At 51.5% G+C, this 23650-nt stretch overlaps 1 protein-coding gene across 2 annotated transcripts; it reads right to left on the reverse strand.

Annotated features, from left to right (window-relative positions):
- Positions 1-1395: 1395 nt before the first annotated feature.
- On the reverse strand, positions 1396-16235 carry ROBO4 (roundabout guidance receptor 4). 2 transcript variants are annotated; one of them, XM_061406305.1, is made up of 18 exons: positions 16028-16235; positions 15117-15446; positions 14754-14911; positions 14451-14571; positions 13813-13940; positions 13493-13721; positions 13124-13236; positions 12264-12432; positions 11937-12122; positions 11769-11811; positions 9290-9426; positions 8904-9167; positions 4615-4722; positions 4295-4433; positions 3917-4162; positions 3430-3788; positions 2206-2412; positions 1396-2068 (listed from the first exon to the last, which is right to left on the reverse strand). In XM_061406305.1, the coding sequence occupies exons 1-18, from the start codon at positions 16089-16091 to the stop codon at positions 2058-2060; spliced, it is 3012 nt and encodes a 1003-aa protein (XP_061262289.1). In that variant the 5' UTR covers positions 16092-16235; the 3' UTR covers positions 1396-2057. The 2 variants fall into 2 exon arrangements, with proteins under 2 accessions (XP_061262289.1, XP_061262290.1); XM_061406306.1 differs by having other exon boundaries at positions 15117-15442; positions 16028-16126.
- Between the last annotated feature and the right edge of the window lie 7415 nt (positions 16236-23650).

Raw genomic sequence — 23650 nt, forward strand, 5'->3', positions numbered from 1 at the left:
ACAACAGCAATCTTTCAAAATTCAAAGAAAGGAGGAGTTCAAGGGGGGAGTCCTGGCCAAGAAGAAAAAACAGGCTTTTTCAGACACCCATCCTCACCCTTTCACAAAGAGGTACAGACGGCCACCTCTTAGCCAGATTAGTGTGCTAAATTGCTTCAGTTGTGTCTGACTCTTTGCAACCCTGTGGACTGTAGGCCACCGGCCTCCTCTGTCGGTGGGCTTCTCCAGGCAAGAATACCGAAGTGGGTTGCCACGGCCTCCTCTAGGGGATCTTCCCGACCCAGCGATCAAATCCACGTCTCTTATGTCTCCTGAATTGGCAGGGGGGTTCTTTACCACTAGTGCCACCTGGGAAGCCCGATTAGCCAGATTAGGCTCATATGTAATTGGTTAGGCTGGCAGAGAAATTAAAAAAAAAATTTGGCCACAGGACTTCGCTGGTGTTCCAGTGGCGAAGACTCCGCTCTCCCAATGCAGGGGGCCGGGGTTCGACCCCAGCTCGGGGAAGTAGATCCTACATGTGACAACTAAGGCCTGCCGCAACCAAATAAAAAAAAAAAAAAAAAAAGAAAATTTTGGCCACGAATGCCGTAGTCGCCATCACTCCTGATCCCACGGTCCGCACCATTCACTGCATAGACCTGGGTATTGCTCAGTGACTGCCCAGGGCTCTCAGGGAATGACCGCTGACCCCCAACCCCAAGCTTTGACCTCTCCTGCCAGTTTGACCAAAGTGCATACAAATCTCTTTTTCTCATGTGCTCTGCCATATGAAGTTGGCATGTTTTCAAAAGAGGTTTGACCAGGAAACTAAAACAAAATCCTAAAAAGGAAAAGCAGACAGTGGAACGGATGTGTATCCGGCGGGGCACTGAGTCCTCATCCTGAGATCACAACCCTGGTCGTGCTGAATAGCATGCTCGCAGCGTGTGGATTCTGCCCCTGACCTTTCCCTCCAAGAGAGGAGGATAAAGCCCTGCCTGCCCTCCGATGGTTTTCTGTGGCTCAGGCTCTGCAGGTACTGCTCCTCCTCCATTTCTCTGTCCTGTTCTTTGAAGGGTGTCCACCAGCCAACCATTACAGGTGGTTCCTACCTTTCGTGAAATGGAGCTACTTCGTACATTTTAATAAACTATCTGGGACTGGTCTTGGGGGCTGGGATTGCTGAAAGCAGGAGTCATCTTCACGGGATGAGTTGCTAAGACCCGCAGAACCTGGAAACACCCTCATCCCTGCCTTTTCTGGATTCTGCTTAAAATCTGAAAGATGCAGGTAATTCTCCCCTGGATAACAGAACAGAAGGAGCGACACCGGAGGATCAGTGAATGCCTGGTGCTGTTCTAACCCAGGCGCCCTCTGCAGGATATGGTGCTCCACGGAGCGATCTCACAGAACTCAAGTCATGGCAGCTTTATGGTATCAAATTCCTCAGTGACAACTCATAGTGACAACAGTGTCAGGAGGGTGCATTTGTCCCACACTTGTCCCACTTCAGCTTCCTCCCTCGATTCATCTTGAACCCTTTGCCTTGGTGCCGAGGCCGGGCCTCACTGCCTCAGTGGAGCCCCCCTTTATGTCCCTTCACAGTGTGGTTGGGGCGAGACCGGGAATGGACCGGAAAAGGCTGAGAGGAGGCCCTGAGACGCTCCCTGCTCCACAGTCCTTTCCCGTGAGCCAGTGTTGTCCTCCAGGAAGACGTCTGGCTCCCCCACTTCCTGTGACCCAGGCAGGGGTGGAGCGGGGAACACACAGGATTTAGGGCTGCCTCTCAGGCCAAAATGACCTGACTGTGGGCATGGATGGAGCAGAGGGAAAGGCAAGGGCTGCAAGCCAGGTAGAGATGACATTTTGCTCCTGGAGGCTGCAGGTCCGCTTTGTTCTTGTTTTGTTTTGCTTTCATTTGTTCCCACAATCCGGAAGGGAGAATGCCAGAAGCCAGGCAAGGTGGACCCCCCAACTGCAGCGAAGCACAGGCCAAGAGCCGCAGTCCATAGCCCCGGCCAGTGGCTGATGGGAGAGGAAGGTCTGGTTCTCATCTTGGCAGTTGGGCGGTCAGCTCAGGAGGAGTCTAGGAGAAGTTGAAGGAGGGTGGAGTTATCCCCCCCTGCTCCTTATCGCTCCTTCCAGACCCCTCTTGACTCCCCCGAACCACAATAAAACCCCTCAGTTAAGATGGATCGCTGCATCAGCCAACCAGACACTTACCGCCAGCTTTGGGCACAGGAGAGCTGAGCTGACTTTTCTGGGAAGAGATCCGAGTTTCAGGCAGCCAGGGAGGCAGCCCCCTTCCCAGCCACTGGGTAGGATTTTTCTCAATGTCCTCCAACCAGTCTGACCTCCACTCCCACGGGGTCAGGGAAAGGGTGGAAGTCAGAGAGAGGTCGTCCCGGGGGGAGGGAGGTGACGAAGCATCTGTTAGGGAGGGTAGAGATTTCTGTGGAGGGTTGGCCTTCAGTCTTGGGGACTAGTTTAGGGCAGAAGATGTGGGGCTGCTTAAGGCATACACTCGACCCTAGACATAACCCAGCCCCACTCGGTCCATCACCCCAGTGGACACATCCCCAGGGTACTCCGCCCCAGGGAAAGGAAAACGTTCATTGATTTCTTCGAGAGAACAGCTTGAACTCTCTCCTCCCAGCTTGGCCCTGGCTTTCTGTCCTAGGTAATTCCTGCTCTCCTGTTCGCCACAATCCTGACTGCTTTTTTAGGGGGAAGAATGTAGAGTTAGGGTTTGAAAGCTAGGTCTAGGGGATATATGTCTGAGGAAGGGAACACCGAAGGGGCCTCAGAAGCCCTCACTACCTGCCATTGACTAGGGAACGATGGTCCCAACCTGCTAGACACACAAAACAGGGAGCCCAGCATCACCTCACCCAGCCATAGATGGGAGAGGAGGAAGGCTTTGACAGCTCAGCGGGATGTAAGAGACAGAACAGAACTTCCCACAGTGGACGAATCTGTCACTGGGCTGGGGAGGGCAACCTTTCCTGCACCCCACATTTGGTAAGAGGAAGGTCCTAGAGGTAGCTGTATGGACCATGTAATTGGCTGCCTCTGGGCCTTTTTTAAAAAGAAATATTTATTTATTTGGTTGTGTCAGGATGTGGGATCTAGTTCCCTGACCAGGTTTTGAACCTGGAACCCCTGCACACGGATCATGGAGTCTTAGCCACTGGACCACCAAGGGAAGTCCCTGCCTCTGGGCTTTTAACTTGCACAGTTTATCCTTGTTCTGGGTGATCTTGGGCAAATTAATAAACCTATGGGACTTACAGTTCCCTCATTTGGAAAAGAATGATAAAGAATATTCCTCAGAGAGCCGCTGCTAATGCTGAATGTATGTAGTAAGGCACTTGGCCTGGGGGCTGGGACATAGTGACGATGGTGAGGATACTTCGACTCTTTGTTGGGGACAGTGATCTCACGTACCTGTGAAGACGCAGTCTGCCTCCCTCGGCTCCAGACCAAAGCCAAAGCTGTCCGCAGCCACGGCCAGGGCCCGGGCAAAGTGGGCATCAGCGAGGAAGGAGCCATCGGAGGAGCTGACCAGGCTGGCTCTGGCGCTGGGGCCGTTGTCCTCTGAGGCTGAGCCCCAGCCATTGGCCAAGGAGCCCTCACTGGGGGTGGGCGTGAGGCAGGGCCGAGGTGGGCACAGCAAGCCCCTCACCTCGGACCCCACCCCTCCTCCAGGCCTGCCCATGTCCGCTAGGTCTGAGGCCGTGGGGACGCTGATGTAGCCATAGGTGATGGGAGGGGAAGGCGCCCTTGGCATCGGAGAGACACTGTTCCTAGGGAGAGGTCAAAGGGGAGATGGCATGCTGTTGGGCAGGGGCAGAAACAGTCCAGTGAGGAAAGTGGAAGGCACACTCCTGTCTCCAGCTTATCTGTATCCTCTGGCTCCCCTCCGGCCACTCACCTGGGGGTCTCCTCACCCTCACTGAGCTCCAGGCACAGGGCCACCTCCTCAGGGGTCAGCACGCTGTCCTGATCCTCCCCCAGGGACGACAGCGACGAGCTAGACAGGCGGCTGGATGCTGGGCTGGGACCAGAGAGGGAAGAGGCCTGGGGGCTGGAGACGTGGAGGGTACCAGAGGGAATGAGGGCGGGGACGGGGGCTGCTGGCGGTGGAGGGGAGGTGGGGGCTGGGGGCTCCCCCGAGTGCCTGTTTGGGGTAAGACAGCAGGATGGTTAGTGCAGTTCTTCCGGTCCCTGCCACCCCTCCCCCAGCCCCCTCAGCAAACACCTCCCACATCCCCAGTGCCCCGCCCTGCTTCCTGACCCCAGGCCCTCTTACTGGGTCTGTTGACTCTGAGTGGGGGGTCCACGGGGAGCGAGGGGTACTGGGGGCAAAGGGCGAGTCATCAGCTCACTGGAGGAGCTGAGGAGCTGTGGTCCCAGCGCCCGCCAGGCCACTAGAGCACGGGGCACAGCTCCTGGGGAACAAGAGCCTGGGCGTGAGATTGCAGAACCCTCACTGCCCCCAGGCCGCAGCTTGTCTGTCCCCACCCCCCACCGAGCCAGCCTCCTCAGGGACAGGAGAAGCCAGATGGAGGGGCTGGTGGGCCCCACACCATGCCTCACTCCCTCATTCGCCTCCCAGGGCCCTCCACTCACCTGGGCTTTGGGAAAAGTTCTTGGAGCCTCTGTTGCCCAACTCGCAGGCCCAGAGCTCTGCAGGGTGGCTGGCCCGGAGCAGTGGGGAGCTGTTGGCCTGGTGCAACTCTGCAAAACAAAGAGTTGGGGAGCTGGTGGCCAATCCAGGTGGGCCTTTCAGATCCCAGCCATAGGCTCTGTCTTCAGCCTGATCATCCACTTAAGCTTTTCTCTGAATCTAGAAACAAGAGAGAATAATCTCCCTCCATCCAGGCAGCTGTGATATAATAATGGAAGGAGCACAAGGCTTGGAGTTAAATCACCTGACTCATAGCCTGGCACAGCCGAGTATTAGCTGTGTGACCTCAAATAAATGCATCAACCTTCCTGAGCCTGTTTTGTTTGTAAGCAGCCACTCCAAAGGATGGTTTTACCAAGCAATTGAAAACAGATTGGAAAGTTGCTGGCATCGGATAGTTTTAAAAACAATGTCTGGGGATTTCCCTGGTGGTCCAGTGGCTAAGACTCTGCACTCCCTATGCAGGGGGCCCGTGTTTGATCCCTGGTCAGGGAACTAGATCCCACATGCTGCAACTAAGAGCTGGCTGCAACTATAATAAAAGATCCCATGTGTTGCAGCTAGGACCTGGTGCCAAATAAATAATTTTTTAAAATTTTTTAAAAATTAAAAAAAAAAACCTCTCTACTGTGTACATGACAATTTCCTGATCTCTGTACCCTCTCATCACTACCTCCTACTTTTATGAATTTTGACTCTGTAAAGGCAAATCCTCTTTCTTTCCTTGGAGAGAATCTGTTCATTTCCACTTCTCACATGGTATATATTTCACTTGGCTCTGGATAGTCTTGTCCTGATAAACCTGGTGTCTCTCACTTGGAGAGATGAGTTGAGCTCTCAAGTTGAGTTGAATGAGGAAGACAAAAGATGGGAGCCCCAGACCAGCCAGGTGTGATGGGAGAGAGTCAGCTGGTGGGAAGAGGAACTTTAGAGTAGGACAGTGTGTTATTCTCACCCAGGTGGGCAATGCCTTGCCTGTGGACGTTCAATACGTGTTGAGTGAATGGGTGAATGGACGGATGATATTAGAGGTGCAGGTGTAAACACAAGGTGAGAAGAATCACGTATGAGATGGCAGCTACCATCAGGCCCACATGGCCACTTAGGAGACCGGGCTCTGAGTAAATCGTGGCAGTACAATAGCCCCGACTGTGTGCAATGACTTCGTTGGGCCAAAATCAAAATGATCTAAGTTTAAGCCAGAAGAGAAAGAGTGATAAAAGGAAGGGATTTCCCCAAGACCTGGACTAGAACATCAGTCAAAGAAGAAAAGAAATAGCCTTCAGGTTAATGCCACATGATCAAAAGCCCAGTTAGGAAAGGGGAGCAGAGACCAGCAGGACTCTCGACACAGAGCTGTCTTGTCAATCTAATATAAAAGATGTGGGGGCCACGATGGGCAGGTTCAGAGTGGGACAAGGCATTCATCAGGGATCCACCTGGGCCCTAGAAACCCATGTACAGTGGCCGAAAACACACAATGGCTAGACTTCCTCCACCAGAGTTTCCTCTTGTACTTTGGCTGGTTTAGCTTTTACTCATTTCCTTTAATTGTTGTATGACCCAGGGAGTCCTGGAGGCCAGCTTTGAGTGCTCCAACCCCCACTCTCACCAGCTTTGTCTTGTCTTGGGCCTGGCTTCTTGCCTAAGCTCACAAGTGGTGGCACATGCTGTTGGTGTTGATTTGTGTGGAAGGTGAAGGGAAAGGCTGTATTTATCCCAGCTCATTTTATTTCTTCTAAAGGATTTTTGGTAACCACCCCCCCCCCCCACAAAAAAAACCCTGCTTTCCACCTTGCTTGGAATTACTTGAATTTAGTGTCAATATTGGAGAAGGCAATGGCACCCCACTCCAGTACTCTTGCCTGGAAAATCCCATGGATGGAGGAGCCTGGTGGGCTACAGTCCATGGGGTCGCTAAGAGTCGGACACAACTGAGCGACTTCCCTTTCACTTTTCACTTTCATGCATTGGAGAAGGAAATGGCAACCCACTCCAGTGTTCTTGCCTGGAGAATCCCAGGGACGGGGGAGCCTGGTGGGCTGCCGTCTATGGGGTTGCACAGAGTCGGACATGACTGAAGCGACTTAGCAGCAGCAGCAGTGTCAATATTATTTGAATTAAACTATACACTAATGTTATCAAACTGAGGTGGAATCTTGTTGGGTATACCTGAATTGCGATAGATATTTGAGTGAATTATTTAACGAGGATATTCAAATATGTATTGGCAAAGTGAAGTAAGAATCTGACATAATGGATGAGACAGCTGTTTTCAGACTATTAGTACAGAGGCAAAAAAACCCAACTAAGGTCAGATAATAAGAAAAAGGAATAAGCAGCTCAAGGAGGGGCACTGAGAGAGACTGCCAGTGTTCAAAGACAAAGAATCAGCAGACTTTTGGACTAGATGACAGCAGTAGAGGAGCTCCATGCCTCTGGATGAGATTTTTTTTTCCCCCACCATCAGGCTGTACCGCGTGGCCTGTGAGGTCTCAGCTTTCTAACCAGGGATTGAACCTGTGACCCCTGCAATGGAAGTGCGGAGTCTTAACTGCTGGACCACAAGGGAAGTCCCTCTGGATGAGACCTTGTGGCTGTTGCTGTTGCCTACCAGCGCAAGGGAGTTACTATGCTGACCCCATCCTGGAGCAGTGATGGCGCGGAGCCGGAAGACGGAGAAAAGGGGTGTGATGAGGACCTAAGTCTCTAAGTGCGATTAGGAAACTTCGTCTCAGAATGGGAACCTTTCTTAACAACTGACTATAGGAAATTGCTCCTCTTTTGGGGCTAGCATTAATGTTTTCAAGTAGGACATACATTATATTCAAATCAGTGTGGTTATCCATGAAAAAGCTACTTTAAAAATGAGATTTATGCAACCTCTTTTTAGCTGGTATTTCATGATCACAGAGTTAATGCAATAGCTCTGAGGCAAAGCTGGAAAGGATGCCAGCTTTGCTAATATTTAGAGTCATAAAATTCTGGATATTGGCCAAGCCCTTAATTACTCTAAATCTATCTTTATCTTGATAAAAGTTGGATTATATCCTCTTAACAAAACTGGCTGCTGAATGTTTATAAATCTTACTAATCAGTACAGGAGGCTCATGGAGATGGCGGAGAGTGAAGTCAGGGTTCAGAAATGGAGAAACAGAGTCAGTGAGAGGATAGTTTCCCCAAGGGTGCTCCCAGAGAGATTCAAAGTAACTTTTGGAAGCAGATGATTCTGGTTTCAAATTTGAGATCTGCAGCTTACCGACGTAGGGTTTAAAACAAGCTACCCCATTCTGATCCTCTTATCTGTAAAATTAGAGAAATAACACCTTGCCAATATGTTGTGAGGATTCAGTGAGATAACAAATATGAGTAACGCACCTAACATAGAGTAGTTGCTGAAGAAATAGAGACTGTACTTATTTCTCTCTGGAAAGTCAAAGCAGATAGCTAGAAGTCAGGAGAAAGTTGGACAGAAAGGAAATGCTCATTCTCTGGGAAGCAAGCTGGGAGTCAGTACCTGGGCAGGACCCGTACATGGTGCATAGCACATATGTACACATTACATAGTACAGAGGTCATGCAAGCCTGAGGTTTCGTGCTAGCACTGGTCACACTGCTCCAGGTTCTAGAATTACCCCTGTGCTGGTCAGGCACTTTCATTAGACTTGGAGCTGGTAGAGAGCAAGGATTCTGTTTAGTATCACTGTGTTCCCCTATTCCCTGTCCCACCCCTAGTGGTGCTTATTCAGTATTCGCTGAATTGAGCTGACTGCAGAAACAGGACTCACTGCTGGTGTGCAAAACCCAAGCAAGAGCCCCGTGTAAAGAAAATCTGAGGCCTAGGGCTTCCCTGGTGGTCCGGTGGTTAAGAATCTGTTGGCAATGCAGGGGCCATGGGTTTGATCCCTGGTCGGGGAGGTAGGATCCCACATGCCTCGTAGCAACCAAGCCTACTGGCCACAACTACTGAAGCTCCCACTCCACAGCTAGAGAGAGAGAGTCCGTGCACAGCAACAAAGATGACGCATGAATGAAAGAAGATCCTGCGTGGCTCAACAAAGACCCAAAGAAAGAAAGAAAGGAAAACTGAGGCCAGCATACTCCTGTCTGGGTGCGCGGTAATAGGTGCCCATTAGGACAGACTGCGGGTGGAGGGCAGCCCACGACTAGCACCGAGGCTCCCATGCCCCATAAACCCTGATTCAGGCTGCGTGCATCCCCCCATCCTTACCCTGCTTCTTTCTGGCCTTCCAGGCCTCTGCAGGGGCCAGAGACAAGCGCGGGGAAGAGAGGCCCCGGCGGCCACAGAGGCTGTCTGAACTGGGCCAGGGGCTGGAGAGCTGGGCCAGCTGGGGTGTGAGCCGCCTGGCAGCTGGGGCCTGGGGGCTTGGCCGGGCTGGGGGGCTGGAAGGCCCCTCGGCGATGAGGGAGCCATAGAAAGTGCTGGTGTCAGGAAGCAGGGGCACCCCAGGGCTTCGGGGATCCCAGGAGATCACTGCGGTAAAAAATGACAGGAGGGATTATGGTGAATGCAGCCCACCCATGGCCCCCTTTCTCCAGCAGCCCCGCTCAGCTGCTAGGCCCCCTACCCCCACCCCTGGGGGAGGGCATGCTCACAAGAGCGGCGACCGTCTAGCGGGTCCCGGGGGTCCACTCCCAGCCGACTGCTGAGGCTGCTGCTGCTGCTGAGGTCTCGAGAGCCGGAGGTGGAGCGCCATGTGTCCGCCAGCCAGGGGGAGTCGCTGTGATCCATCCTGGACAATGAGGGCGGGGCAGAGAAGCAGGTGGAGGGAAAACGTGATTGGTCAAGACCTGAGCTCAGCAGGTAGCAGAAACGGTAGAGAAGATGGTGGTACCAGCTTTATTCTCACTGCTTTTCAGGCCCCCACAGACTCCTTAAGATCTCTGATCTGCTGTCCCAAATGCAGCACCCCTTTCTTATCCTGAGATCAGAGGACGTCCAAGTTGCCCCAGAGCTGGGAGGTATCACAGACAGATGGCTGTGTGCTGAGATGGAAAGAATACACATCGGGAGCCAGATCTGGTGCCACCTAGCTGTGCAACCCTGGGCCAGCTCAGTCTATTAGCCTCTCTAAGCCCTGGTTCCTCCAACAGTAAGACCTTCCTTACAAGGCTGATGCTGTAAGCTGAGATGAAGAAGTGAGAGATCACTCAGCCAGCAGTGCAGGAGTTTGCTACCTGAATATTGACTTCTCTGTCTCTAGCCTGGTTCCCTTTGGATGGGGCGCCATGCCGGCGGGGATCAGACCAAAGCACTTCTCTGCCTAAAACCCTCAGTGGCTCCCCATGTACAAAGATGGAGCACAGCTGCCTAGTGTGGCTAACAGGGCCCTCGTTGGCCTAGCTTCCAGCTCCTCAGCTTTATCTTTTGCTTTGATCCATCCTATACCAGAGGCCCTAGCCCAACCAAAAGGCTTGTCTTTCCCTATAAATAGCAGGCTATTTCTTGCTATTCCCTTTGCCTTCCCTCTTTATTTCAGCTTTAACTTTTTTGTGTGTTTTTAAAAATATATAATTGCTTTACAATGTTGTCTTAGTTACTGCTGTACAATGAAGTGAATCAGCCATATACTTACATATATCCTCTCCCTCTTGGACCTCCCTCCCCCGCACCCCCCTCCCACTCCTCTAGATCACCACAGAGCCCTGAATTGAGCTCCCTGTGCTTTATAGTAGCTTCCCACCAGCTCGCTATTTTACACCTGCAGTCAGGGGAAATGTGAAATCTTCCTCCCGTGGTTCCCCACCCAGCCCCCTCCTCGTACTCCTTGTACTTGTACTCCTTGTACATGTTTCTGTTTCTGCACTCCCAGCTCGGGATTGCATTTACGCGTGTGCCTGTCTCGGCTAGACTGAGTGTTCTCCTGGCAGACAGTGACTCGTCTAAAGAAATGAATGAACAAGGTGATCAGAATGGAATCTCCCTTGAGGAAAAGGATGATGTTCCAGGGGAGACAGGGAAAGTTCAAGAAGGCACAGACTAAGCCCAGGAAGTAGCTGGAAGAGAAAGACCAGGGAGCACAGAGCAACACAGGAACACAGTTATCAGCCAGTATGGAACCTTGCTCTGGGCTGAGAAACTGACAGCAAAATGGAAGCCTGAGAGCTGGCCCATAATAGGTGCTTGATACACTCCTGTGGAAAGACGCAGATCTGGAATGTGAAATCTCTCAGATGAACTCTAATGAGGTAAGGAGCAGGAGAAGGTGGGCAGAGGTGAAATGGTTTAGTGCAAAACTCAGCCAATAGGAGAAAAAAAAGGATGTTTTGTTTCTTAGCGTCTTGTCTCATAACTGGAGACTTGCTCTGGCAGCCAAACGCACTCAGAGCAGATGGATGGATACCTGCAGGCGGGCAGGGTTATTGAGAACAAGGAGTAAGAAGCATCACATAGGGACAGAGTGCCCTCTGCTGGAACTGTGGGTGGATTAGTGTGAAAGAAAGATGCCTCAATGGCGGTAGGTGATTGCTGAACTCAAAGGTACTGCTAGGTAGATGCTGGATGTACAGAGAGAATTAGAAATCAGACTGGTCCTCCCGTGCTAGTTATTCTCCATCCAGCAGGAGAGTGCAGTAAGTATTAATGAGATCTCAGTAACAAGAGCACCAGATTAGGGCTTCGGAAGGCAGGTACTGGCCATGTAACCTTGTCTGGGTAGGGCCAGTTACTTACCTGTCAGATGGTGTGATAGTGACATTAATGAAGGAGAAATTAATTCTCACTTGAAGTTCAGGGGAGATTCAGGTGTTAGGATGACAAATTGCCTGGCAGTAGGGGAGACGGGGCTTCCCAGGTGGCGCTAGTGGTAGAGAACCCGCCTGCCAATGCAGGAGATGTAAGAATCGTGGGTTCAATCCCTGGGTTGGGAAAGTCCCCTGGAGGAGGGCCGGGCAACCCACTGCATTATTCTTGCCTGGAGAATCCCACGGACAGAGGTGCCTGGTGGGCTACAGTCTGTGGAGTCGCAAGGAGTCAGACACAGCATGCAGGGGAGACGAATGCTTCAGCCAGTTCTCTGTCCCAGCTCCACTGTCCCTTGGCCCCTCCCTCACCTCTGCCTCTTTCCTGTCTCACCTGTGTTTTAAGATGGCATCCTCACTGGTGTACCTGTACAGACCTGGGAGAGGGCAGGAGGAAGGGTCAGCCCAGAGTCTCCAGCACCTGGCCCAAAGCTCTGTTGCATTCTGGCGGGACCCAGGAAAGGCCAGCCAGTCCACCTGCGAGTGCTCGTCACCTGCTCACCTGGGCCCAGGCGCACCCCAGCTCGACGCCGGCGGTGGATGCACACGGCAATGCCCAGCAGCAGCAGCCACAGCACGACACCCCCGCTGGCAATGACCTCTGGCCGCTTCAAGGCTGCCCACAGCTGCTCCAGGGTCCATGGGCTGTGCGCACTGGGTTGCTGGGCAGCTCGCTCCATGGCCTGCTCTGTAGGGGAATTTGAGCTCAGGACAAGGCAATGAAGGTGGGCAGACAAGGGGGAAGGAGCTGGAAGCATGAGTGAGGAGAGAGAATGGTAGAAAGGGGGCCTGCATGGGTCTGGGTGGGGCCAGAGGGCACTGTCCTCACCTAATAGGAGGCAGACAGGGCTGCTGGGCTGCCCAGCGCCTGCGCCAGTGACTGCAGCCACTTGTACGCAGTAGGAACCTGACATGCGCGTGGCAATCTCCAGCTGGGTCTGCTCACCCACCACAGTCCAGTTGGCTGGGGGCAATGAGGTGTTGCCTAGGCTCCAGACCTGAGACACAAATAGAGGTGAGCTTGCCCCCCCTCCAAAACCATCACAGCAGTTAAGCCCTTTCACCTGCAGATCAGATTCTGGGTATGTGGCCACCCTGTCCTAGCATTCACCTGGAGACACCCCCACATGCACCCACCCTTCCTATTTCCTTCTCCCCTACAAAGCGGGTGAGACTTCTCTCTAGACTGACAGAGGAGGGACAAAAGCAATCTTCCGAAGTAGGTGTTAGACCAGTGGTTCACACAGATCAGTATGATTTGGGATCGCTTGGAGGGTTTGTTAAAATCCAGATTGCCAGACCCATCTCTGACATTCTGACCCACAAAGCCTGTCAACGGACCAAAGGATCTGCGTTCTAACAAGTTCTCAGACAATGCTGATGTTGCTGGTCCAGGAATCACACGCTGGCACCACTGCCTTAGAAACAGAGAGTCAGTCACAGCCTGGTTTCGTCCTGTTCTGTTTTCCCGCACTTGTGACCCTGGTCTCACTTTCCACGTCTGTAGACTGGGGATAACAACCCAGGAGAGACTGTGAGATGAGATGAGGTCATGTGGGTAAGCGCTTGGCAGTGTCTGGCAAACAGGAGAGTCCCTGCTCTGCAGGTGCCATTTCTTAGTGCCCAGAGCCAGGGAAGAGGGAAGTCTTGGCAACACCATGGAGGGGTGCGTCAGCTTGTGGGGGGTACCTGGTAGCCACGGATGATGCCATTGTGGTTTTCAGCAGGTGGTGGGATCCAGCTCACAAGGATAGTGCCGTTGCCAGGTTTTAGGGTCACCTCCTGGGGAGGAGCACTGGGCACTGGAGGGCAGGGAGACAAACTGTCAGGAATGCTGAAGGAATCCTCGGGAATCTCTTTCTAGGGAAAAGAGCAGGACTGGGGACATAAGGTCCCAGCCATACTGACAAGAACAAGAGCTTCTCTCAGCTCTGCTTTCAGAGCCAGGACAAGAGGGGGCCCAGGAGTGGAAGCCACTATTCCTCTTCCTCCTGACTACAGAGGGATAGAAAGGGGCTGGGGGTATACCACTGGGTTCTGGAAGCATCCGTTCCTGACCTTGTTCAGGCAGCCTCAGGAGCAGCACGTTGCTGTCGGGGCCCTGAGCACGGCCAGAGGACGGTCTCACTTTGAACTCGTAGTCCTGGCCCCAGTGGAGGCCCCCAAGCTCTGCGCTCTGCCAGCCAGCCAGCAGGGCCTCTGCCCACGGGGCTCCCTGGCCCCCAGGGGCGGCCTGGGTCCTGAACAGGGCCGTGTAGGACTGAGCAGGTGCAGCGGGGCCACTCACCTGGAAGACGGAGGGCGGGGAGGACTCAGGGCTCTTGTGAGCAGCCCTTTCTGGAGCTGTGACTGTTTCACCCCTAGGTCCCGGGCCTCACCTTCCAGCTGAGCCATACAGCTGGCCCAGGCTTGGTGCCCTTCTTGGGGTCTGGGTTCAACAGGGTCACGTTTTCCAGCTGAATGTGCACAGCCAGAAGCTCCAGGGGCTCCTTGTAGTCCCGGGGCTCTGGGAGCACACAGGGTGGGGATGGGCTCAAAGGTCAGAGGGAAGAAATTGAAGAGTGGAGCATCCCTAAGCCACAGAGGAGCCAGAACTCCCAGACTGCCCCCGCGTGAGCTCTCCAATGTCTATCCTCAGATGGAGGATGATGATGATTTAGCAGCTCAGTCGTGTCTGACTCTTGCGACTCCATGGACTGTAGCCCACCGGGCTCCTCTGTCCATGGGTTTCTCCAGGCAAGAACACTGGAGTGGGTTGCCATTCCCTTCTCCAGAAGATCTTCCCGACCCAGGGATCAAACCTGGGTCTCCTGCACTGCAGGGAGATTCTTTACCAACTGAGCTATGAGGGAAGCCCTCGGATGGAGGAACTGCCTCTAGATGAGGTCCCCACCACTCTGACCCTGATCCTGGGTCGAACCCCCACATCGCCTAACCCCAGCCCAAACCAGAGGGCACCATGCTGACTGGCGCCCCCCACCTTGGCCCTGGCGTCAGCTGACCGCCTTCCCCTTACCCTGGATGGACACCCTAGCCCCCCGGCTCTTCCGTTGTCCTGCGCTGTTGGTGGCCATACACACGTAGGTCCCCGCGTCACTCTTCTCTGCTCTTGCCATCAGCAGGGAGCCCTGGGACACCTGTCAGGACCAGGTGTCTTGAGAAGTCTCCCACGTGCGGAGGAAGGCCAAAGGCCTCACGGCCGCCCCTTCCTCAAATACTGCAGGAGACATGGGGCTGGGGCGGGGGGAGTGGGTCAGGACCTCGGGTGTGCACAGCTGTGGCCCGGACAGGATGAGGTTTGGGAAGGGGCTACACTCACCGAGTGCCGCCCTGACTGCAGGGCCAGGGGTTTCTCATCCTTCCACCATGAGACAGTGGGCTCTGGGTGGCCCCAGGGCGGCTCACACTGCAGAAGCACCTGCTCGCCCACTGCAGCCACTGTGTCCCGAGGCTGGACCTGGAAATCCTCCTGGAGGACTGTGGGGAGGACAGAGCGTTGGCACGCAGCAGGCCCCAGCCCTTCCATCCGGGCCCCACCTTGGTACTTCTGACCTGCTTTATATCACCTACCTTTGGGCTCTGCCTTGTGCTGAACTCTTCAGAGCCCCACCTCCCAGGTCTCCCACCTAGGACCGCCCCGCACCCAGCCATCCCCTCCCAAGTCTCCCCACCCAGGCCTCACCAGCCATGGACAGCCGCGCGCCCCGGCTGACTGCCGTGCCCAGCCGGTTGCTGGCCTCACAGGTGTAGACTCCCAGGTCCGTGGATCGGGTGTGGTCGTCGTGGGCACGTCCTCGGGGAGGGGGCCGCAGCAGCAGGAGGGTTCCGTCAGGGAGGAGGTGGTGAACGTCTGGGGGCACCATGCTCAGGGGGTGCCCGTCCAGCAACCAGCGGATGGTGGGAGGTGGCTGACCTGAGGCCCGGCAGCTCATCTTGGCTGGGTCAGGGCCCTGGAACAGCTGATCCTCAGGATGGACTAGAATCTGGGGTGGGAAATCCTGGGCCATGCTTCCTAGGGACAGGAAAGGAGGTGGGGCCCAGTCCGACTACCAGTAGGGCCCCCAAACCCCTGCATGTCTCATCTGCCTCCTCGTGTCTAAAAATGAGTTCCCAAATAACATATTGGGGACATGAGGGTGATCTGCTTATGACATCTGTCACCCCAGGGTTGATTCAGCTGATCTGGCTGGCTAGGCGGGTGTCCCCTTCTTCCCTCACCACTCTGTGTGTGTCCCTCCCGAAGCTATGCCATCAGTCAAAGAGGACGACCGTCCATGATAGAGAAGGACTGGTCTTCGGTCAAGAGTATAAGCTGTGCTGTCCTGCTGGCACCTCCAAATAAGCTCCTAGATAACATGCTGGGAGGGAGGCGAGAGGGCCAGTGTGCACGCGTGGCACGCAGTGAGGGTCCATGGAGCTCTCAGTCTGTTTGTCTCTCTGTCTCGCACTTAACAGCACCACCATCATCATCACCATTGTCTCTGCTACCCCCACTGCCCAAGGGAAACAGAGGCGTAAGGGCCTCCCCTGCCTCGGCCAGGCCTTGGATCAGGGGTGCGCGGGTTAGGAGCGGGGAGGCCCGGCGGTACTCACCCGTGAGGAGCAGGAGAGGCAGGGCCCAGTGGACCCCGAGGAGGCGCGCTCCTCCAGCGCCCATGGCTGCTCGCGGGGCTCTGACCTGGTCCGCAGCACTTGGCCCTACTGCTCTGAGCTCACAGCGGCGGGGGAAGGAGGGGCGGGGCGGGCTGGTGGTGGTTGTTTGTGACCGAGACTCTGCCCCAGGAGGGAAGCAGCTTTGAGGAAACCGATGCTTCCTGCCCGGCCTTCAGGGCCTTGGAGAACTGGGAGGAGACCAGAGGAGAGAGACTCTATGACCTTGACCCGTTAGTCATAACCTCTGACTCTAACCTCAAACCCTAGTCTGGGATTTCTTAGAGGTAATCCTAACTGTAACTCCAGGAGTTTCGTTCCTTTAACTCCAAGCCTCTAGTGAACCATTCAATCCCAATCCCAATTCCTTTGTTTCCAGATGACACCCCTCACCCCTACCCCACTGCTAGAGTGGAATAGAAATCCAGGGCTGAGATCTCAGGGCACAGGCATTCTGAGGCTAAAGGTAGAGAAAAGCGACAAGGAAGATAACTTCATGGGGGGCAGTGTCTCATGTCCATTTCCCAGGGAGAGGTGGGGTGGTAATCCAGAAGATAAGGAAGATAAGAGACTCTGGGACAGTCTGGGAGATGCCTATAGTTCACGTAGTCAGCCCAGAGACAGACATAAACTTCTGAGAGACCTTGAGCAAGTGACTTAACCCTTGAAAGTCAGTTTCCTTATTTGTAAAGAGGGAATAATAATAATAACAACAATAATAGTTCCTACTTTGAGAGATGGAGTAAGAGAAGAGATGAAGCATAAAATCAACCAAAACAGTGCCTGATGCTTTGTATTGATATTGACATTGACATTGAAGTCCCTCAGTCGTGTCCAACTGTTTGCAATCCCATGGACTGTAGCCTACCAGGCTCCTCCATCCATGGAATTTTCCAGGCAAGAGTACTGGAGTGGGTTGCCATTTCCCTCTCCAGGAGCTCTTCCCGACCCAGGGATCGAACCCAGGTCTCCTGCATTATAGGCAGACACTTTACCGTCTGAACCACCAGGAAGTCCACTTGCTTCGTAAGTGATCAGTAAAGCTTAGCCAGTACTGTGATTTATTTATTTTTATGCACACCCCATCACTGAAACTATTTGAGCATCCTTGGCTGGGATATTTTTCAGGCCCTGGAAAGATAGCTGGAGTAAATGACCTTTAAGATTTTTTTCCAGCCCTGGGACTTCCCAGGTGGTCCAGTGGTTAGGAATCCACCTTCCAATGCAGGGGGTGAGGGTTCAATCCCTGGTTAAGGAACTAAGGTCCCACATGAGTGTGGCAAAAAAATAAAATAAAAATAAATCGTTTTCCCAGTCCTGAAATATTGTGTTTAGAGCAGACAGACCTGTAGCTTCTGAGCCTGCAATGTCAGCGCACACCCCGCTTCTCCCCACCCCCTCCCTAGAGATCCGCTGCTCTCCCCTTTCAGAGCCCAGCTCCTGTTTACAGGTCTCTTCCTTCCAAATCTGGAATCTCAGATATTTCCTGGAGCTGTTCCCGGAAGACCAAGGCCAGGCTCTGGGGGCTCAGCGGAAGAATGTCCAGCCTTTGTTCCCCATTGTTCCTGGCCAGCTCCTTTGTGGGGCCCCTAACCCAGCCGACTGCCTCCCTTCCTCCCCCGTCCCAGCCTGGCCTCCATGCCAGCCCCAGTCTCAGCCCCAGCCCCAGCCTTCATAGCCTGAAAGAGGAAGGCCTCCTTCACGCCTTCTTCTCCCCTCAAATGCAGAACAAGTCTCATTAAGACAATCAGGGCAAGAGAACACTGTGTTCTCTACAAACTGGGCATTTCCAAGGGGTAAAGAACAGACAGAGTGAAAGTAACAGAGGGTCAGAGCTGGAAGAATAGAAATTGGTGTCAGAAAATAGAGTTTGGTATTGCAGAAGTGGAGGAGCACAAGGGAAGTGATAATTCCACGGGGCGTGCAGGGTATATGCATGCAGGCAGAGCAGAGTAGAATTTACGGGGTCAAGGATCTGTGGGGCCAGCATGATGAAGGGGGTATTCAGATGGAGACTGAAGTCCGCCAAGGATGAGCAAGTATTAGGAAAATTAAATAGTTTTGTCTAGGCTTCAGAGACAAAGCAGAGCAGGCCTTTCACCTTGCCTCTAACCTGCCTGAACACTGCCCTGACTGTGAGTGCCCTAACTGCCCAATGCGAGGGCAAGACTTGTGGCACCATAGACAAGATAGGGGACAAATCTTGAAATTTTTGAGTCCTTGGAGTGGGGGTGGTCAACCAAGCCCCAGGCTTAACAACATTCCAAGTTTTACAAGACAAAACAAACAGCATTAACAAGAAGCCAGAGATGCAATTTGCTCAGATTGATGATGATACCTGTTTGCATCCTGGAATTATAAATGGGAACCCCAAAAAGCAATCTTTAAGTCTCACACACTGAGCAGATGAGCTGCCTGGGACCTTTTCCCAAGTGGGACTCCAGATGTGCCGTGACATGGGACTTCCCAGCGCTATTTGAGTCTGGATGTTGGTCAAAACCCAATTTGGTGAAGTATCCTCTGCTGTTTCTATTTCACCTTTCTTTTAATGTTACTATACTGAAAGTAAGCTAGGTAATTCTCTAATAAATATTGGTATTGTTTATTTGTGTATAACAAGTGGTTTATTTTGTTAACATAACCTTTGAACCTGAGACGAAAGTGAAAACTTTTGGCAAAACGACGAGGAAGGATGGATTTACTGCTGCTGCTGCTGCTGCTAAGTCGCTTCAGTCGTGTCTGACTCTGTGAGACCCCATAGACAGGAGTCCACCAGGCTCCATCGTCCCTGGGATTCTCCAGGCATGAACACTGGAGTGGGTTGCCGTTTCCTTCTCCAGTGCATTAAAGTGAAAAGTGAAAGTGAAGTTGCTCAGTTGTGTCCGACTCTTAGCGACCCCCTGGACTGCAGCCCACCAGGCTCCTCCGTCCATGGGATTTTCCAGGCAAGAGTACTGGAGTGGGGTGCCATTGGAGATTTACTGCACATCCAGCCAATTTGGGATTTCCCAGGTCCAGAGCCCCCCAAGCCTGTCTGACTGCGTGACTGCCTGCCCTGCACGAATGCTGCTGTTAGCAGTCCTCTCTGGTCTCTTTGGCTTATACTTTGGACTTGGGGAGACTAACCAAGTTGTCTCCTAATGATTTAATGGCAGCTTGATTTGACTCAAATCTCTACACTCTAGAAAGATGGTGTGTTTCTCTTGGGGAAAAGGACAAGTCTCAAAGGAATTCAGATTCATGTCTAGGTGGTCCTCAGGTGGGTAGGAATGGGCAGGTGACTCAGTGCCTGGAGGCTCTGCAGCTGGGGGAGGACTCTCTGCCCCACAGTCACATGATCCCTCCCTAGAGATGCTGTCAACACAGCCTCTTTCCATTCCCAGACTCTGCAGACCCAAGTGCTAAGAACTGATGGGGATTGAAGGGTCCCTTCACTCTGAGCTGTTCCTTTGGATATTAAGGCTTTCTCCTCTCTCAGTTCAAGCATCCAGGGCCCTCAGGGATCCGTGGAGTGAAGGCCAAGGGGACTTCCCAAAAGCAAGGCATGTCTGGATGGCTCTCAGAGGCCGTGATGCTCATTTCCAGCAACCTGCCCCCCACCCCCACGGCATCCTGATTGTCTCATTCCCACACACTAAGGAAGAGCTGACTGTGTGAGTCATGGGAATGACGTTGGTGGATGGGAGCTGCCTCCAGCTATTTCGAGGAGGCTCTGCTTTGGGACCCTGGTGATGTGCTGACCAGTGACCACTTTAAACAGTATCTTCCTTACCCCCTGGTCTTAGAGTTTTGTGTTTTTGTAACTCTTTGACTGCTTGTAAGAGGGAAGAAAGAGGAGAGAGATTGTAAGGTGCTCTTTATAAGCACCCTCCAGAGGACATTTCTTCCTACCTCTGGCTCCTGGCTTCTCTGGCTTCTTCTGTGTTTTCTGGAAATGAAGCCAGGGCTCCTGCTGACCAGGCTGGTGGGTTAAATGATACTAATTCAGGTGGGATTGGATGTTGCAGTCTTGGTTCCAGCTCTTACTGGCAGAGGGACCTTGAAAAAGTCATATAACATCTCTGAGCCCCACTTTCATCTGTAAATTTTCTGTATGAGGTTGGAGGACAGCAGTGCTATGAAGACACTAGGTCTGTGTGTAAACCAGCCCTTGAGTGTTCTGGAAACGGTACAGCCCCTCGCTGACCACTAGAACCACAGCCCCCACCACCCAGGACACTCTCTTTGGCCGTGAGATCCTACCCTTTCTGCCTTCTTGTTCTTAGTTTGTTTCCCTCTTTGTGTGAGTTTGGTCCCAATTTCCAAATCTTCCTCTGTTTCAAGATGCCAAAGGTTGGAGGGAAGTTGAGACAAAAGAGAAGACAGGAATGATCTCCTCTTAGCTGAAGGGGAAGTTGCCCAGACATCATTTCACTGGCTGAGCTTCTATCCCGTCATTCCTGGGCAATTTCAGTGTCCATGTGGAAATCACGTCTAATACTCTCAACTCCACAGTTTCTTGACTTCCTTAGCACCAATGTCTGTGAGTCACATCTAGATCACACACTGGAGATTGGACCAAGTGGAGATTTCAAAGGCTGTTGATGTCACTATTTGTCTGCTCATGTGTCCAGGAAGAAAAAGAGACCAGACCAGTTATTGTACTTTGTGTTCAGCTTGTCAATGCCTAACTCCACACCCCTACCCCCACCACCAACCCGGCTAAAGAAACGACCACCAGGAACACACTCGTTGTTAACATGTCGGGATTCTTACTCTTTGCAGCTAAGGGCATTCATATCATGGGGTCCCTCAGTAAGAAGGTGCATCTGTGCTAAGTCAAGTCTGATTCTGTGACCCCAAGGACTGTAGCCCACCAGGCTCGTCTCTCCATGGGATTTCCCAGGCAAGAATATTGGAGTGGGTTGCCGGTTCTTTCTTCAGGGGATCTGCCCAACCCAGAGATTGAACCTGGGACTCCTGCTTGGCAGGCAGATTCTTTACCACTGGGCCACCTTGGAAGCTCTAGTAAGAAGTTGTCAGAACCTATTATAAGATTTGGGTTTTGACTGGGTAATAGGAAGGAGAGCTTTGGTCTAAATTGGTTGCTTTTGGGGATCTAGGACAATTCAATGATTCTTTGCAGCAGAATGTCTTTAATAATTTCCTTACTATGTAGTAAGGAACTTCCCTGGTGGCTCAGACGGTAAAGCGTCTACCTGCAAGGCAGAAGACCTGGGTTCAATCCCTGGGTCAGGAAGATCCCCTGGAGAAAGAAATGGCAACCCACTCCAGTACTCTTGCCTGGGAAATCCCATGGACAGAGGAGCCTGGTAGGCTACAGTCCATGGGGTCGCAAAGAGTCGGACACGACTGAGCGACTTCACTTTCACTTACTATATCAAATGGTTCTTTTTCTTCCTCTTCTATTATAAACATTACTGCCCTGAATCTTTATTTTGTTTGTCTCCCAGTATCATTAAGATTTTCTTTACAGAATACCTAAACCTAGTTGTCGACTTTCTGGGTCTGTCTTAGGGCATACAAATTTCAATTTCAGACGCTAATGACAAATTGTTTTCCAAATCAGTTGATTGCCCCAATGTCCTTAAAGTCACATCTTCATAATAGTTGGTGGATTTCTTAGTTTTTGACAATCTAGGATGCAAAATAATGTTTTATTATTGTCTTAAGTTGTATTTTCCCGATTAAATAATGAAGCTAAGCATCTTTTCAAGTGTTATCCACCATTTGTGTTTTTCACCTGAAAAGTATTTATTTCTATCTATTGCTCATTTTTTGGAGGCTTATTTTTCTTTTTCTCAATAACTTTCAAGAGTTTTATATAGCCTGGAAAATAATTCTCTGTGAATTAGAGATGTTGAGAGAACAAGTTTGGCCTCATATTTTCTCTTTCTTTATGCTGTAATAGATGTTCTTAATTTTTCATAGATATATTTATTAATATTTGTTTTTATGTTTAGTGCATTTTTTCTATTTTTGAAGAAATTTTTCTCTATACTAAAATAAGGAAATATTCTCCCATTGGTTCTTCTAAACATATTCAAATTTTACTTTTAAGTCTTGGATCTATCATGAATTGATTATTTTTTAGGGCTTGAGGTAGGGATATATTTTTTTTTGTTTTCCAGGTGGTAACCAATTATCCCAGCATGACTTATTGCTTAGTCCCAGTGACCTGCAATTATTCCTTGATCACACATCAAATACCCATATATACATGTATAGCTTGTTTCATTGGTCTATTTGTCTAATTCTGCACGAATCCCATGCTATCTCAGTTACTAGAGGTGTATAATGTTTTGCTATCTGGTAGACTTCACTTTCACTTTTCACTTTCATGCATTGGAGAAGGAAATGGCAACCCACTCCAGTATTCTTGCCTGGAGAACCCCAGCGACCGGGGAGCCTGGTGGGCTGCCATCTATGGGGTCCCACAGAGTTGGACATGACTGAAGTGACTTAGCAGCAGCAGCAGCAGCAGCAGAGTGAATCCTCCCCAGTTACTTTTCAAAGCTGTCTTGTCTAACCTTGCACCTTTAGCTTATCAAGTCCTTGAAAACTTTGTGGAATTTAAACTGAATTGTCAGGAAAAACTGACATTTTATAACATTAAGTCTTCCTATTCATGAACTTCAGTTTAGTTCAGTGGCTCAGTCATGTCCAACTCTTTGCGACCTCATGAATCGCAGCACGCCAGGCCTCCCTGTCGATCACCAACTCCCGGAGTTCACTCAAACTCACATCCAGCCATCTCATCCTCTGTCGTCCCCTTCTCCTCCTGCCCCCAATCCCTCCCAGCATCAGAGTCTTTTCCAATGAGTCAACTCTTCGCATGAGGTGGCCAAATTACTGGAGTTTCAGCTTTAACATCATTCCTTCCAAAGAACACCCAGGACTGATCTCCTTCAGAATGGACTGGTTGGATCTCCTTGCAGTCCAAGGGACTCTCAAGAGTCTTCTCCAACACCACAGTTCAAAAGCATCAATTCTTCAGTGCTCAGCTTTCTTCACAGTCCAACTCTCACATCCATACATGACTACTGGAAAAACCATAGCCTTGACTAGATGGACCTGTACACCTGTTAATTTATTTGGTTTTTCTTTATTTTTTTAAATTATTTTAAAAAATATTTATTTATTTCTTTTGCTGCATCAGGTCTTAGTTGTGACACACGGATTTGCTGCTGTGGCCCTCAGACCCTCTAGTTGTGGCGCTGGCTTACTGGCTCCACTGCTTGTGGGATCTTAGTTCCCTGACCAGGGATTGAACCTGCATCCCCTGCATTGCGGGCAGGTTCTTAACCACTGGATCATCAGGGAAGTCCCTGCTTGGCTTTTCTTTAATGTCTTTTAATAAAGCTTCACAACTTGCTCTATATAGGTATTGCACATATTTTGTTCAAAGTATTCTTAGCCAAATTGTTAGACCTCCTGTTGAGATTATTAGCAAAGATAGATGCAAGAATCTCTACCAACCTGTATGCTTGTCCCTTTGCAATACTAGTTGTCCCTCCCATAAGGAAGCGGAATCTTTTCCCCAACACCTTGGAGTTAGGCTGACCT

This window comes from Bos javanicus, chromosome 29, assembly GCF_032452875.1.
Source record: "Bos javanicus breed banteng chromosome 29, ARS-OSU_banteng_1.0, whole genome shotgun sequence".
NCBI classification, from domain to species: domain Eukaryota; kingdom Metazoa; phylum Chordata; class Mammalia; order Artiodactyla; family Bovidae; genus Bos; species Bos javanicus.

Coding starts and splice junctions, on each gene's coding strand:
- ROBO4 (XM_061406305.1), bottom strand. CDS start 16,091: ATGGGCGCTGGAGGAGCGCGCCTCCTCGGGGTCCACTGGGCCCTGCCT. Junction 12,123..12,263: donor CCCTGTCTGCCTCCTATTAG/GTGAGGACAGTG, acceptor ATTCCCCTACAG/AGCAGGCCATGGAGCGAGCT. Junction 9,168..9,289: donor GCTAGACGGTCGCCGCTCTT/GTGAGCATGCCC, acceptor TTTTTACCGCAG/TGATCTCCTGGGATCCCCGA.